The 16,008-nt window shown below is 36.0% G+C and overlaps 1 protein-coding gene across 3 annotated transcripts; it reads left to right on the top strand.

Moving 5' to 3' along the window:
- The first annotated feature begins 7,647 nt into the window (after window positions 1-7,647).
- LOC134205495 (ubiquitin-like modifier-activating enzyme 5) lies at window positions 7,648-11,347 on the top strand. 3 transcript variants are annotated; one of them, XM_062680774.1, is made up of 3 exons: window positions 7,648-7,759; window positions 7,845-8,065; window positions 10,289-11,347. In XM_062680774.1, the coding sequence occupies exons 1-3, from the start codon at window positions 7,653-7,655 to the stop codon at window positions 11,260-11,262; spliced, it is 1,302 nt and encodes a 433-aa protein (XP_062536758.1). In that variant the 5' UTR covers window positions 7,648-7,652; the 3' UTR covers window positions 11,263-11,347. The 3 variants fall into 3 exon arrangements, with proteins under 3 accessions (XP_062536758.1, XP_062536759.1, XP_062536760.1); XM_062680775.1 differs by having other exon boundaries at window positions 7,651-7,772; XM_062680776.1 differs by having other exon boundaries at window positions 7,669-7,709.
- Window positions 11,348-16,008: the final 4,661 nt, after the last annotated feature.

The raw sequence follows: 16,008 nt of genomic DNA on the forward strand, positions 1-16,008 counted from the left end.
ACTTCCTGGACAACCCAGGATGTCTGTTGAGCAGATTCCCCCTCCATTGCTTGGGAAGAAAAAAAAACACACACACATCACCTGATTTTTATTTATTTATTTTTTATTTTTGTGTATGTATTTATTATTCAGTTATTTATTTATTTTTTTTGATCTACTAGCGAAAAATACCCAGCATTGCCCCAGTGCTTGTATTGCAATTGTCATATAAGTACTGAACTTTTTGCAGCAGCGCACTCTAGATCAATGTCCGTGCTATTGTTTCGTTTTCCTCAACTCAATTTTTCACCTTTCCCAGTCAAACTCACCAGCTTTTTGTATATACAAACCTTACGGATCCCAAGACGAACCGATTTGGGTGGAAAATTTGCAAAAAGTTCGCATTCGCATTGAGTAGCATCACTTTCATCCTCCTCCTCCTCCTTTCATTTTACCACAGATATTGATTAGGGACTAATAACCATCTCTTAGATAGAAGAAATGCACTCTCCAATAGTTGAGATCTGCCCTGGCCACGTCCTTGCAAATGTTGAGGACGGGGAAGGATGGTTAGTTGGACACCTGCTTAATGCAGCGTACACACCAGTCAAGCAGCCCCCAAGAGAACGCTTTGGTTGCTGCTTTGTTTGAAGGTGTGAAATTGTTCGAACAACCATTTGACAGTTGCGGCTCGGTTGGAAACATTAAAACGGTTTGATTCTGGTTTGAGTTGTCGGGGCCGGAGTCAAGGTTCGCCAAACATGTTTGAGCATTTGTAGTGAAGTTGCACAAACCCCCTTATATTTTCTGATGGTTGGTGCTCAAGTTGGCGCTTCGGTCGTTAGTGTGTGATATTGTTGGTCGAATAAATTGATTGTTCGTGCCGATGTTGGTAAAACTTGATGGATGTTTGAATAAACGAGAGGTGGAGTCAATATCAATGTCAAACTGCTTGACCGTGTTTACGTTCCATAAGAAAGATGCAGAGAACTCTACGACCTCTGATACGTGATAAGGGAGGTTTTTTTTAATTGTTAGTGTGGAAGGTAACAGTAAGAATCGTTTCATTAGAACGTGAAACACAGAAAGAACTAAGATAGAAATACTAAGTAGGAAAGGGACGAGCCTGGAATTGAACCCACAACTTCCTGATTATAAGGCAAAACGCGGGACATCGGGTCACTTTATGCTACACTGAAAATATTCTACACGACCAACTTAATGTTTTTACACATGAATTTTCACCAGTTGTAAGCCATGTGAAAGTAACGTGTTTTTCCTGTTTCTCATGTCAAAAATCAACACGATCAAAATAGTTGGACGACATGTTAATGCGATACAGTGGCGTAGCCAGAAAATTGGTCTGGGGGGGGTTTTCCGAACATTTTTTTTTCGAAAAAAAAAATTTCTACTGAAAATTTTGTCTCTGGGGGGGGTTTTATGCCCAAAACCACCCCCCTGGCTACGCCACTGATGCGATAAGTAAAACACGTTGAATTTCCATGAATCGTGTGTGAAGGAACGTCAGTCCACATCCCACTGAAAGATTTGTTTTGAATTGGAAAAAGCAAAGGCGAAGAAATTGATAAAACTAACTGTATTGAATGAAATAAATGTTTATTTAATATTATCAATCGTATGGTCATAATGCAGACCTTTGTTATAATTGTTATAATGTGGGTCCTTTGCTGTTCGCGTTGTTAGATCGAAGTTCCCAATTGTTTAGTTCTATTACCGCACCTGTATGCTTGTTTTATGATGATGGATTTCGCCTCCGAGGTCGCCTCGCAGAAACGATTTGTATAATTCAACCTGTAATGTTGTTCACGTATGAAATGATAGCTCGTTAAAATTTGAATAACTAATTACCATTTCCATTTTGTAGCCAATAAAACTATACATACAGTACATGCAATTATTTCGTTTTGAAATTATTTATTGCGGAGTAATATTGCCCACCACACTTGCTTCACATCTTATCGTTCTGTGGTAATATTTTGCTACGTTCACAAATTGAATTAAATGAAAACAATGTTCAAAACACGTTAAATTGTAATGTTTTTGCAAGTGGTTTAAAATTAAGTACATTTCATACTCGTTTCACGTGGATTGCCCATGGAAGTAATGAATGATGAAACACGTTCGATTCGTGTGTAGAAGAATATTAAACAAGTGTGTATATTATTTTCAGTGTATATATCTATATACATAAAAATGAATTTCTGTCTGTCTGAAGACTCCGAATCTACTGAACCGATCGGCGTAAAAATTTGTATGCAGAAGTTTTTGGGAGCGGAGAAGGTACTTAAGATGGTTCGAGACCCCTCCCCATAATTTCATCATAACTCGAAAACTAATCAAGCAAATAAAACCAAATCTGACATTAAGAGGTTTTGGAAGGGAAGATATGTTTCTGTGATGGTTCGAGCCCTTCTTCTAGAAAGGGGGCTCCCATACAAAAGAAACAGAAATTTCCGCATAACTCGAGAACTAATCAGAGAATAAATCAATTTTAGGCGAAGCGAAGTTCGTCGGGTCTGCTAGTAGAACATAAATAGAACATATACTAACGAGTACACAATCCGGAAATACTTTAAGCATTTTTTTAAGATGCATCGACCCTTAAGATGCATGCATCTTCATTTCTCTAACTCTCCTAATGCAAATTGATAAGCGTACAGGCGTTAATGGTGAATGAGTGGTGGACAATACTCTTGTAGAAATTTCGTCAACATTTGTAGTGGAAACAAATTCTCAATTTTTTTACCCTTTTTATTGAAATTTCAGTCTTTGAAAAAAAAAATTCGAGACTTTCTGCAGATATTCATCATTCGTGCGCCGATTCATCGTGTGGTTAATCCTTCGAAAATTCTCGCGGATTTACTTGGAAATGTTACTTGCAGAATTCCAACTGCTCTTAAATCTAATGCAGAAGTTGCTACAAAAATCCCTCTGGGCATTCTTACAAAAGGGAAATTATGCGGAAATTCTTTTGGGAATTTTGTCGTAAGTTCAAGTAAATTCTTCAAAAACAACTTGCGGAAAATTTGTGGAGCCTACTTTAAGAAATCGCTTTATGAATTCCTGTGGAAAACGTTTTAGAATTTTTTGCAGAAATTTACTCCCTGCGGAAATTTTTACAGAAAAGAAACTTACAAAAATTTCTGTGATCATGGCTATATCCGGATAACATTCCCGAAACTCTTATGTAAATTCAAGGCGGCATTCTTGCGGATTTTTACATTATTCCTGTGATCACCGCTCCAAGAAATTCCGCGGAAATTTTTCCGAAAATTTCTTTATAATTTTTCAGGTTTTAAATGCTGCAGAAATCCTCTTTAGGATGTGGAAATTTATTTACAAGCAATTTATACAAGGATCCTCATTGGGTCCTTGTGGAAATTAATATAGGAGTAATCCTCGTTTTCTGTTGGTAATCCTGTAAAAATACTATCGGAGTTATCCGAAGGTATCGCAAAAAATCCTCCCGAAATAACTTTTGAAAATCATCTTCTAATTTTTAAACGACTTTCTGCGAAAGCACTTATTAAAATGAGGCATTTTTTGTGTTTTCAATTGTTGTATGAACCCTTATTCGTTCTAGATGAAGGCAAGCTAAAATGTTCCAACACGAAAGAATTAATGACGAAAAAACTTTTGAAAAATGATGTGATATATCATGCTAATTGACAAATATCTCGGAATTAAAAAGAAATTGACAAGATGGAAATGGATATCCATGCCCTTAAATAGACATGTTTTGTGTGTGTCATGTTTCAGAATAAATTAAAAATGACAACAAGAGGCTTCCCTCTCCTCATAACATTTGTTTAAAGAATGTTTAAGAGTGTAATGCATGAAATTTTTGAAAAGGGCTTGGACATATTCGGAAAATAATGTTGATAGCCTTCAAACATGAGTATTGTTCTCAATAACATTTGCTAATGAAAATAAATCCCATCTAGATAGACATAAAACTAATTTTCAAATGAACGTCCTTAGATCTAGCATCTTATTTATTAAATTTTCACCTAAAACTAAATCCGCGCCAAATCCACCCGAAACCCTAAAGACGTTATGTAAATCCGCTCCAAATCCACGAAAATCGCGAAATCAGCGTAGTCGCAACAAACCCATTGTAGCATGCCCATTGTCACCACGCGATAACGGATCGGCCAGTCGCGTTTCCGGTTTTACGAACAGAAGGCATATGCACCACTCCTAAAAGGGGACCGTTCAATAAGTTGCTGCTCAACTTGATACCTTCTTAGGGAAAGCATCCCTTTTCCTAGAAAAAAAGCTGACTAACAACATTTTTTTTTCGGGTGTAAACTTTCCACGCAAGAAGGACCGTGAATCGAAACTTTTAAAACTGGTGAAAAATAAGTGAAACTTGGATGTGAAAATGTCCAGTTGTCTCACATGTACGAAAAGTGCAACGTCCCACGGATCGATCTCCATCGCCAGTAGCAGAGCAGCACAGAATGCTGTGGCCAAGCATTTATGGTTCAAAGTAAGTTACGGTCCTATTACTGATTGCTGTAATGCTCGAGATTTTTGATTTTCTATATAGAGCTTACTTTAGCTTTAGCTTAGCATTAGATCTATATGAAAGGTGCATTATTTCGGGCCAGGATTTGAACAGCTTTTGTACCGTTGCTCAACATTAAGGTACGGAAAGGAACTGGGTATCAAATCAATATTAAATACCTACTGTGGGGAATAAAGAACTGAATATTATATATTGTGGGGAATAAAGTGAGTCCGAAAAATGCATTTGCATTTGTTGGTTACATTGATGGATAAAGTGGAACGTATTTCTTATTTCATGAAAAAAATAATGAAATAAACAAAAATATTTAAACATGACATTAATAAAATAAATGATAACGAATTTGAAATTCAATCGTAGTTGGCATTTGAAATGCCAGCATACTAAGAAGCTAATGAGAAGAAATTTGAAATTCAATCTCAGTAGGCTGATAGGAACGGTGAAAATAAACGATCATTCAGTGTTCTGTTTTTGAGGCGTGAACATGCGAATTATCCTTCGGTGTTCCGCGCTTGTTTTCGTTGGTAAGAGGCAAATCGGAAGACGAATTTGCTTGGCTACGACAATGACGTAGTCGTTGCTCCCTACAAGGTAAGAGAGTTCAGCAGTAGAAGAAAAGCTAAATGAGGCAAAAAATATGGTAAGCCTCCGACGTAAAAAAAACATGGCAAAAAAAAGATAAGCTATGATTGGTGAAGGGTAAAAAAAAAAGGTAAACCCCAGACGAGATATGGCAAAAAAATAATGGTAAGCCTCAGTCTAAAAAAAATGGCAAAAAATAATGGTAAGCCATGCTATACAAAAGGCAAAAAAAAGGTAAGCCTAAGTTGGAAAAGAGAACGGCAAAAAAAAGATAAGCCATGATATGCTAAGGGCAAATAGAAAGAGAGAGAGAGAGAGAGAACGCGATAAAATAATATGGTAAAAAAATTAAGAAAAGTCATGAAAAAAATTACACACATAAAAAAAATAAGGGGTGTCAATAGGCGAGAGAGATTATTGACAGAATAGTGATAAAGAGAAAAATTGATTGTGTTTCAATGAGCAAAATAAACAATATTGAGTTGTTGGATTGAGTTGAATATCTCTTTGTCGGTGAGATTTGAAAAGTTTTCGTAATCTAAAAAGTTGTGGAAAAAAAATTAAAAAAAAAATTACTGAATTGAAGATGGTGTTGTTTGCAATACATCTGCTTGGTGGCATCAGATTGAATAAGTTTGCCAATTCGGTTAAGTATCTCAAAATCTTGGATTTGGATTGGATATAGATTGGATTTAGATTTGATTTGGATTTGAAATGGATTGGATTTGGATTTGGATTTGGATTGGATTTGGATTGGATTTGGATTGGATTTCAATTGGATTTGGATTAGATTTGGATTGGATTTGGATTGGATTTGGATTGGATTTGAATTGGATTTGGATTGGATTTGGATTGGATTTGGATTGAATTTGGATTGGATTTGGATTGGATTTGGATTGGATTTGGATTGGATTTGGATTGGATTTGGATTGGATTTGGATTGAATTCAGATTGGATTTGGATTGGATTTGGATTGGGTTTGGATTGGATTTGGATTGGATTTGGATTGGATTTGGATTAGTTTTGGATTGGATTTGGATTGGGTTTGGATTGGATTTGGATTGGATTTCGATTGGATTGGATTTGGATTAGTTTTGGATTGGATTCTGATTGGATTTGGATTGGATTGGATTTGTGTAGAATGTGGATTAGATTTGGGTTAGATTGGTTTAGTTAATGGTTTAGTAAATCAATAGTTTCAATAGAATTTAAGGACAGTTTAAGGACAGCGTCAATGCTTTAGTGCCACAAATAATAAATTCACAGCTGTTATTGATATATAAACTACTGCGCCGGTATGAAAAAAAGAATACAATTAAATTCATGTTTTCATATTAACAGCTCAAAACAAAAATTCCTAACCGAAAAAAAAGAAACAGTAGAGACGGTAAATATTGTGGGGAATAAAGTGAGTCCGAAAAATGCATTTGCATTTGTTGGTTACATTGATGGATAAAGTGGAACGTATTTCTTATTTCATGAAAAAAATAATGAAATAAACAAAAATATTTAAACATGACATTAATAAAATAAATGATAACGAATTTGAAATTCAATCTCAGTTGGCATTTGAAATGCCAGCATACTAAGAAGCACGGTATACAGAAAACAAGGTAGGCTCGTTGGAGAAATGACACTTCAAATGTGACGCATATTTTATCGCCACATGTTGGAGTACAAAAGTAAGCATGCTGCGACCGTAGAGCATCGTCTCGGTCAAGCTTGTGCGAAGATAGCAGTGACGTCACATGTTTACATTCAAACTGAATGTTTACATATGTGATGAGCCTGCCTTGTTTTTTGTATGCCGTGCTAAGGCTTTGGTCCGATTCGTGAATTAAAATCGAATTAAACTTAAAAGTGACAGTTCAGAAATTATGAAATCCCCCGCTCATAAGAATGGCTGGTGCTACCCAGCAAGACCAACAAAACATCTATCAAAAATGATTCAATATCTGTCAAAAGTAATCTTGCTCTGCGAGCAGGGTTATTTGAAAATTTTTGAACTGTCACTTTTAAGTTTAATTCGATTTTGATTCACGAATCGGACCAAAGCCTAAGAAGCTAATGAGAAGAAATTTGAAATTCAATCTCAGTAGGCTGATAGGAACGGTGAAAATAAACGATCATTCAGTGTTCTGTTTTTGAGGCGTGAACATGCGAATTATCCTTCGGTGTTCCGCGCTTGTTTTCGTTGGTAAGAGGCAAATCGGAAGACGAATTTGCTTGGCTACGACAAATACGTCTGTCGTACTTCTCGTTTCCGATCGGACACAACTACCCCCAAGAAATTTCCCGAATAATTTCCTCCGATATCAAGCCGAGGATCAAAGTTGCGATATCGACAAATGAATCCTTTATTAGTTACACACTTTCCCTTTCTTCACACATGCTTGGCTAGGCCTACTGACGCGAGGTCCGAGCAAATTCTGCTGTCTAAATAAACATGGCATCACTTTTCTTATGTTTTGGTATGCCATAACTTTTACGTTGGGCGAAGAGTTGCCGTTCGTGAGTGCCAGTGCGCCTTGACATTAAAATGAATCATCAAGTAGTGTGTGTGTATCAAAATGTTCATTGGATTCGAAGCTATCGTGTATGCCTTGTTGTTGTTTTTGCATTGAATGACACGTCTCAAGCTAGAAAGTACACACCACGAGTAGTTTGGTTCCGATTCAATATTGGACAGTTTCTGTGATTCATTAATAAATTTTACATTCATTGGTTTCAGCAATATGGCATCTATAGAGGAACTAAAACTACAAATCGAAAGCTTGCAAAGTGAGCTAATTCGATTAAAAGCCAACGCACCCGGTGGTGCTCGAGAGAAGATAGAGAAAATGTCCTCCGAAGTAGTGGATTCCAATCCATACAGTCGACTCATGGCCCTGCAACGGATGGGAATAGTGAACGAATACGAGAGAATTCGACAGAAAAGCGTTGCTGTCGTTGGTATGTGGTACGATAGAACATTGATTAACTGCCAGAAATCAATTACAATTTCGATTAACATCTAGTAACACAATATTGGATTAACACATGCGATTGAAACATTAACGATTGCATCATGACGTCATTTGACACCATATGAGGGCAATGTTCACATTTTTTAACTGTGTTCAAATACGAGTGACTTCTTATGAGGGCAATGTTTACAATTATTTTATATTTCGATTATTACACAATTATACTAAAGTTTTCTTCAGGTTTCTTGGCACAAATCTAAAGAGAATAGCTTTGTCTAGCATGCTGAAGTAAAAATGGAGCAATAAATGCAAAACTTGCCCATCTATTAGCGAAAAAAAGCTTTTTTTTTGTATATACGACCTATTCTCAAAGCAATCAAGAAATAGTTTGAAAAATTATTGTTTGTCTTTAAAGATTAAGTCCCTTTGGAAGTAGTGTCTTTCACATCAGAATAAAACTTTAATCTGTTTTTCGATTCTATGTGATCCGATACACTGTTTCCACAATCTAGCAGGAATAAACTCAAACTGTTACCTTATATTACCTCATTTAACCTTATTTTAATGTTAAAGTTGCGATAAAATAGATTAAATATGGAATATGACGATTTTTACATTTTGACCCATATGCTTTACATTTTGAAAACTATTGACAAATTCAATTATGTAATTAATTGTACAATAGCATTTGCAGATATCAATCGTGCCTTTTGTGTCTGCATAGGAAAACGGTGACCTTAAAAACCTTGCAATAAAAATTTCTTTAAAACTTTTCCCCTTCTTATAGAGGCTTGTATGTATGATATAGGTCATAAACGTCTAAATTCATATACCAAACTGAAAACCTTAGCTTCAAGAATGTTGCAAATTTGCGTAATTTTGAAACACATTTCTTCGGTAGCTTAAAATATACACATGAATGCGGCATACTGAAATCTTATTGAATGCCACCGAATAAGTGTTTCAAACTTGAAATTTTGAGTATTATGAGCTATTTTCAATTATAAAATGAACTTTGAACTATAATTCGTCTGAATTTTTCTTCAGAATCAGTTTTGAAAATTATTAGTGTGCTGATCATGCACAATAATATCAAGTTACTCTGTATATCAAATGGTAGGGGAAGGTGGTCGGTTGTCGGCACCCTTTTGTTTTTGGTCCATAACTTTCGTCCAATTGCACAATGTGGTGATATTTGCATACCAATGGAAGCATATAGGCATAAGCTAATAACTAGTGGAGAGATTTGTTTTATTTCGTCTATTGGAAAAATATTACCAATTTTATGCCGTTTCGAAAAAGGTGGTCGGTTATCGGCACCCTAAAAAAACCCACTCAAAAAAGAAAAACTATGAAGTGGGGGCGTTATGGCTGGGAAGATCAAGATTTATTGTGTCAATACACACTTAACTCATTTTACCGTATTCGGTAAATTTTACCGAAATCTCAACAGCAGAACTGTTCGGTAATTTATTTTACAGATTTTTTGTAATTTTTTCCATTCTTCAACTGTCAAAATCACCGAAAATCAGTTAAATTATTTACCGAACAGTTCTGCTGTTGAGATTTCGGTAAAATTTTACCGAATTCGGCGATTTATTTTAAGTCTGTAGCAATGAAATTTATTACATTTAAGCACATTACACACATTTTATAAAGATTTCAAAAATTGTTAGATTTGCTAACAACTTGGCTTATAGCCTGAAATTAGGCAATAAACTGATGAGGGGTGCCGACAACCGAAATAAGTAACCATTTTGAAAAATGAAAATGATAGTTAAATTGTGACCGCTACGGTCACAATATTGAACACAATATTGAATCACAAAATAAAGTAAATTTGCTTTGTAAATACGTAATGCGCTCACCATTTGGATCGTTTTACTACGGTTTATAGCACTAAGCGAATGACCAAAAAAGTGTGGGTTTTCACTTGACAAAAAAGTGTTTTCTCGGTAAAACGAAATAAAAGCTTCTATATGCTTCGGAAATGGGCACAACAAGATCGTGCTTACATAGCACACGTATGGCAAATGTCAAAATGACCACATCTGTTTTCTGTCAAAAGTTACGACGGGGTGCCGACAACCGACCAGTGCCGGCAACCGACCACCTTCCCCTATAGCTCGTAGTCTTCCTAGCGCATAAGCCTTCTGTATATATTCTTTAAATTTATGTACATACTAAACTTGCTTCACTGATTTTCTAGGAGTTGGCGGCGTAGGAAGCGTAACAGCGGACATGTTAACACGTTGTGGCATCGGAAAACTGATTCTCTTCGATTACGACAAAGTGGAGCTGGCTAATATGAACCGACTATTCTTCACCCCCGATCAAGCTGGTCTCTCTAAAGTGGAAGCAGCAGCGAAGACCCTTAATTTCATCAATCCGGACGTTAAAATTCTGACCAATAACTATAACATCACTACAGTGGAATCTTTTGATCAATTTTTGAACACTATCAAAACTGCAGGCATCGAAGAGAACACTCCAGTAGATTTGGTGCTTAGTTGTGTAGACAATTTTGAAGCCCGGATGGCTATCAATGCGGCATGCAATGAGTTGTCTCTTAACTGGTTCGAATCAGGCGTATCGGAGAACGCTGTGTCCGGGCACATTCAGTTCATTCGCCCTGGAGATACAGCTTGTTTCGCGTGTGCTCCGCCTCTGGTAGTTGCAGAAAATATCGACGAAAAAACTCTGAAACGAGAAGGTGTATGTGCGGCTAGTTTGCCGACTACAATGGGCATTGTGGCTGGAATGCTGGTCCAAAACACTCTTAAGTATTTGCTCAACTTCGGGACGGTGTCCGACTATTTAGGATACAACGCACTGATTGATTTCTTCCCCAAGATGAGCCTTAAACCTAACCCAACCTGTGATGATCGGTTTTGTATTGATCGCCAGAAAGATTACGCCGCTCGACCTCAGCAAGAGAAGATTGAAGAGGTCCCTGAGGAGGAAACACCACTCCATGAGGAGAATCTTTACGGCATCGAGCTAGTAGCGGAGGATGAAACACACAAATCTCAGGAAGCACCATCGACGGCTATTTCCAGCGGTTTGAAGCTAGCATACGAAGCGCCAACAGCTGCTCGACCAGATTCCGATAAAACACATGACTCTACCATGGCCGACGATGTCAGCTTAGATGATCTAATGGCGCAAATGAAATCAATGTAAATTTTGGTTGTAGAGCTTCCCATATTTGTTGTATTATTGCTTATTTGCTTATTAAATTCCAATCATAGCATTTTTTTTATTACAATTCTGTGAGATGCTCATTTATCCGATACCGAAGATGTTTTACTGAAATAATATTGAAACTTGGCACATAAACTACACGAAAGAAATATTTTCCTGAAAAAAAACACTGATACACCCTATTTATAAAAATCCTATCCACAATGCATCGGAAATAGTTAAAGATAAGTTTAAAAAAAGAGCAAGAATGTTTCACGCTTTTTTGTACCCTCCTCATCCTAGCGGTAAAATGCGCGGCTTTAAAACAAGATCATACTGAGGGTGGCTGGGTTCGATTCCCGGTGCCGGTCTAGGCAATTTCCGGTTCTGAAATTGCCTCGACATCTCTGGACATAAAAGTATCATCGAGTTAGCCTCATGATATACAAATGCAAAACTGGCTTAGAAACCTCCCGGGTAATCTGCGGAAGTGCTGAATAAACACTAAGCAGCAAGGCAGAAATGTCCCAGTGGGGGATGTAGTGCCAATAATAAGAAGAAGAATAAGTACTTCTGAGTTTGGAAGATGATATTAGCATTTTCATAAGAATGAATTAGTTATAGTAATTCCTTCGGAATTCCATTATGGAATTTCTCGGGAATTCTTCAACCCTTTTGTTACCGACAAAAACACCTTTACGACACCGACTGGTTACTCGGGTACCAACGGACTTGAAATGATCATAACATTGTAAATTTTCATCCGATTTAGACGACTCAGGTAGCAACAGATTCAGAAACTTGTCTACTATTTGATCTATGTTATGTTGAACCGATTTAAGTTACCTGGTTACCGGAATTGAGCATGAGCATGTTGCTACTCCGTTATTGTCAGGTCAGCTGTAATTACACAGAGAACGAACAGATGAAGTTTGGGACGAACATCATCTTCAATGTGTAAGAACTGGTGACCTAAAAATAAGCAATACCAGCAGAATAAGCAGGAGAATGTTGAGTTTTTTACATCATATTCTGACGTTTAGCTGCTTTTTAATTGGGTTTCGCCGCAATTAGCGAGCCCCCAACTAAAAAGCGCCCCAACTAGAAAAAACCCAATTAGCGAACGTTCACTGTACACGTAAAATATCAATTTTGGTTACCACAATTTACTGAAAATCTTTTCTTCGAAATCGATTTTATAATATTCCTGATTTTAAATATGATTAAAAGCTTTAATTTTGCACGTGTTTGTATCAAATTGAAAATAGGATTAAAAAAACCGCAGTTAATTTAACAACCCTCAACGACCATCTAAGTTTTCACCACTAGAAATACTAAAACTAAGTTAACATCAACTAAACAGCCAAAACTATTCCAATACGCACCGCTTTTCAAATGAGATGATGATTTTTACTTGTCTTGTTCCGTAATTCGGCACAAAGACGCATTGATATACAAGGAATCGACAATGTTGTTTGTCTTCAGAAATTTCCAAACCGATTTCCACAGGAATTCAAAAAAGGAAATTTCGAATGTGTTTCCAGAAGATGTTTTTTCCAGATTCCCATAGAATTTTTTGCAAGAATTCCCGTTGCGAGTTCCTCGAACATTTTGTTAGCGGTAATCACAGGAATTTCTGTAAAAAACCTTAAATACTAACTGTGCCTCGAAAGATTTTTCGGCATAGTTGCTCAAGCTCCGTTGATTTGCAAGTGGAACTGCAACTGCTTGTGGAACTTCTGCAGAAGTCGCTCCTTAATTTCGAAAATTTTCCCGAGAACATCTGTCGAAATTCATCCTGGTATTCTTGCAAAAGTTTCTCAGAGAACTTATGCGGAAATTCATTCTGGAATTTTGTTATAAATTCAAGTTAACTATTCAAAAACAACCTGCGAAAAATCATCAGAGACTACATGCGGACATCCCTTCATATTTTTTTGCGGAACACGGAAATTCAAACAGATATTGACTGCGGGTTACTTACTACGTAAAAACTTCCGAAAACTCTTTCGTTAAATTCAAGGCGCAGTTAGTAAGATTTTTTACAGATATTCCTGTGATTACCGCTAACAAAATGTTTGAGAAAATCGCAACGGGAATTCTTGCGAAAACTTCTATGGGAATCTGGGAAAAACATCTTCCGGAAATACATTCGGAATTTCCTTAATAAATTCCTGTGGAAATCGGTTTGAAAATTTCTGAAGACACACTTTAATGAACGACGAATTTCGCGCCAACTCGACCAGCGGTTGGCAGCACCATCTCAGAATCGAATGAAACTTGGTGGGCATAAAGATATGGTATTTCTAAGCCACTCTGCATACTTAGTTTCTCAAAAATTGTCAAGAGTAACATTTGATGAGGGCCTAATTTTTTCCACTGATTTTTTATAAATCGATGTAACTCTAAAATGACAAGACCTACAAAAATGTGTTGTATGGCGGACTGTCGTGAAATTCCCAGAAGTTTTTTGGAAAAATATCCAAAAAATAAAATACCGATTTCTACACTGAAAAAAATTAGTTTTAAAAATTAAAATCGATATTACAAAAAAACCTCATCTCAGAAATCGATGAATTTTTTTCTGCAGATATATATTTTAATTATCTAACTTTTCTGGGAATAATGTTCCTGTGACATGTTTAAGGAAAAAAAAATTTTCTAACAAAAACTTTTTTCATGTCCATAAAGTGTGAAAATTTATCAGCGTGTTTTATGCCTACAGCGCCAATTATAGGTTCAGCAGCCTATCATCAACCAACGACACATTTTGGAAGTATAAAAAATTGTTTAGGAAGCAATTTAGCATAATCTAACATTAATGTGGACCAACATTTGGAAAGGGCGTATATTTTTCTAGATTGCTTATATCAATGTTACACACAAATGACCAGATTTACAAAATTGTGATGTTTGATGCACTATTGTAAATTTATCTGAACTATGAAGTCTGAAACATAAAAGAGCGTTTCGTTCACCGAGAAAATAAATTAATGAATGTAAAGATTAAAATTGGTTTAGCAAAAATAAAAATTGGAGGTCGATTTTTTTTATCAAATAAACATTTTGATTCCAAACGATGAAGCTCGGTAGGTAATTTCATTAGGGGGATTTCCGGTAAACGCACATTTAAAGAATAATAAATTTTCCGCATTTTTTAAATTTTTTCTTCAATTTTATTTGTTTAATTTAATTTGTAAACTTAGTCGAACAATTCAAAGACTTTTGGGTCTTCATCTGAGTTGGAATATTTTGAGCCAGGATTTTATTATGAGCGATTGGTATAAAAGAATGAAGCTTTTGTGTGCCAATTATAGTTTTTGCTTCCTTTTTGAACGATTTTGCTCTACGCCCTCCATGCTCGCGGTGAGAGCGATGACCCATTCTCACCCCCAGACCTATTGCCACCCCCGATGGCGGTATTGCTCATTCGTGATATAACAGAAATGTAATATAGTGATATTTTTGTTTGATTGAAAACGTGCCCATTCGCCCATTCGTACAACTCCCGAGGAGTCTTGATAGTATTTCCATAATCTTTGGCAAGAGTTGCTCGTTTTGCCATTCGTTTGAGAGTGCCACCAATAGCTTCGCAAGGGCCTTTTCCGAATTATTCCAACCTTGAGCAGCATTTTGGATAATGAATGGATAACTTTCAGATAAATCTAACAGTACAAGTGTATTGTTGTTTGCAAATAATGTCATAAGTTATAAGTTTATCAATTTTTTCAATAAAATACGATACAAAATCATCTACAGGCTTTATAACGGTTTCTAAATTACACCGTTCAGTGGTTAGCCTTTGCTTCTTTTCCACTATTACAATTAAATATCACTTCAGTTTCGTTTCGGCAACATTGCCCTTTTTCAAAGGATTTATTTTTTTGTAATTGTTTTTAAGTTACTTCGATACAAAAAGTCAAATAAAACATAAACCCTTTCCAAATGTTGGTCCACAATTATGTTAGATTATGCTAAATTGCTTTCCAAACAAATTTTTATACGTCCAAAATGTGTCGTTGGTTGATGATAGGCTGCTGAACCTATAATTGGCGCTGTAGGCATAAAACACGCTGATAAATTTTCACTCAATATGGACATGAAAAAAGTTTTTGTTAGAAAAACTTTTTTTCCTTAAATATGTCACAGGAACATTATTCCCAGAAAAGTTAGATAATTAAAATACCTATCTGCAGAAAAAATTTCATCGATTTCTGAGATGAGGTTTTTTTGTAATATCGATTTTAATTTTTTAAACTATTTTTTTCAGTGTAGAAATCGGTATTTTATTTTTTGGATATTTTTCCAAAAAACTTCTGGGAATTTCACGACAGTCCGCCATACAACACTTTTTTGTAAGTCTTGTCATTTTAGAGTTACATCGATTTATAAAAAATCCATGAAAAAAAATTAGGCCCTCATCAAATGTTAATCTTGACAATTTTTGAAAAACTAAGTATGCAGAGTGGCTTAGAAATACCATATCTTTATGCCCACCAAGTTTCATTCGATTCTGAGATGGTGCTGCCAGAAGGGTTGGCGCGAAATTTGTCAATAGTAAAAATTGCTTTTGAACAAATTCTAATCTCTCTTCGTGCGTAATTGAGAAAGGAGACCATGCAATACTGCAATATTCCATTTTTGATCTAACATAAGCTACATAAAGTGTTTTAATTGTATATGGGTCATGAAATAGTTATAGCAGAAACGCTTTATGAACCCTAACATGTTATTAGCCCTGTGAAT

Source organism: Armigeres subalbatus, chromosome 1 (assembly GCF_024139115.2).
Source record: "Armigeres subalbatus isolate Guangzhou_Male chromosome 1, GZ_Asu_2, whole genome shotgun sequence".
In the NCBI taxonomy this organism is placed as follows: Eukaryota; Metazoa; Arthropoda; class Insecta; order Diptera; family Culicidae; genus Armigeres; species Armigeres subalbatus.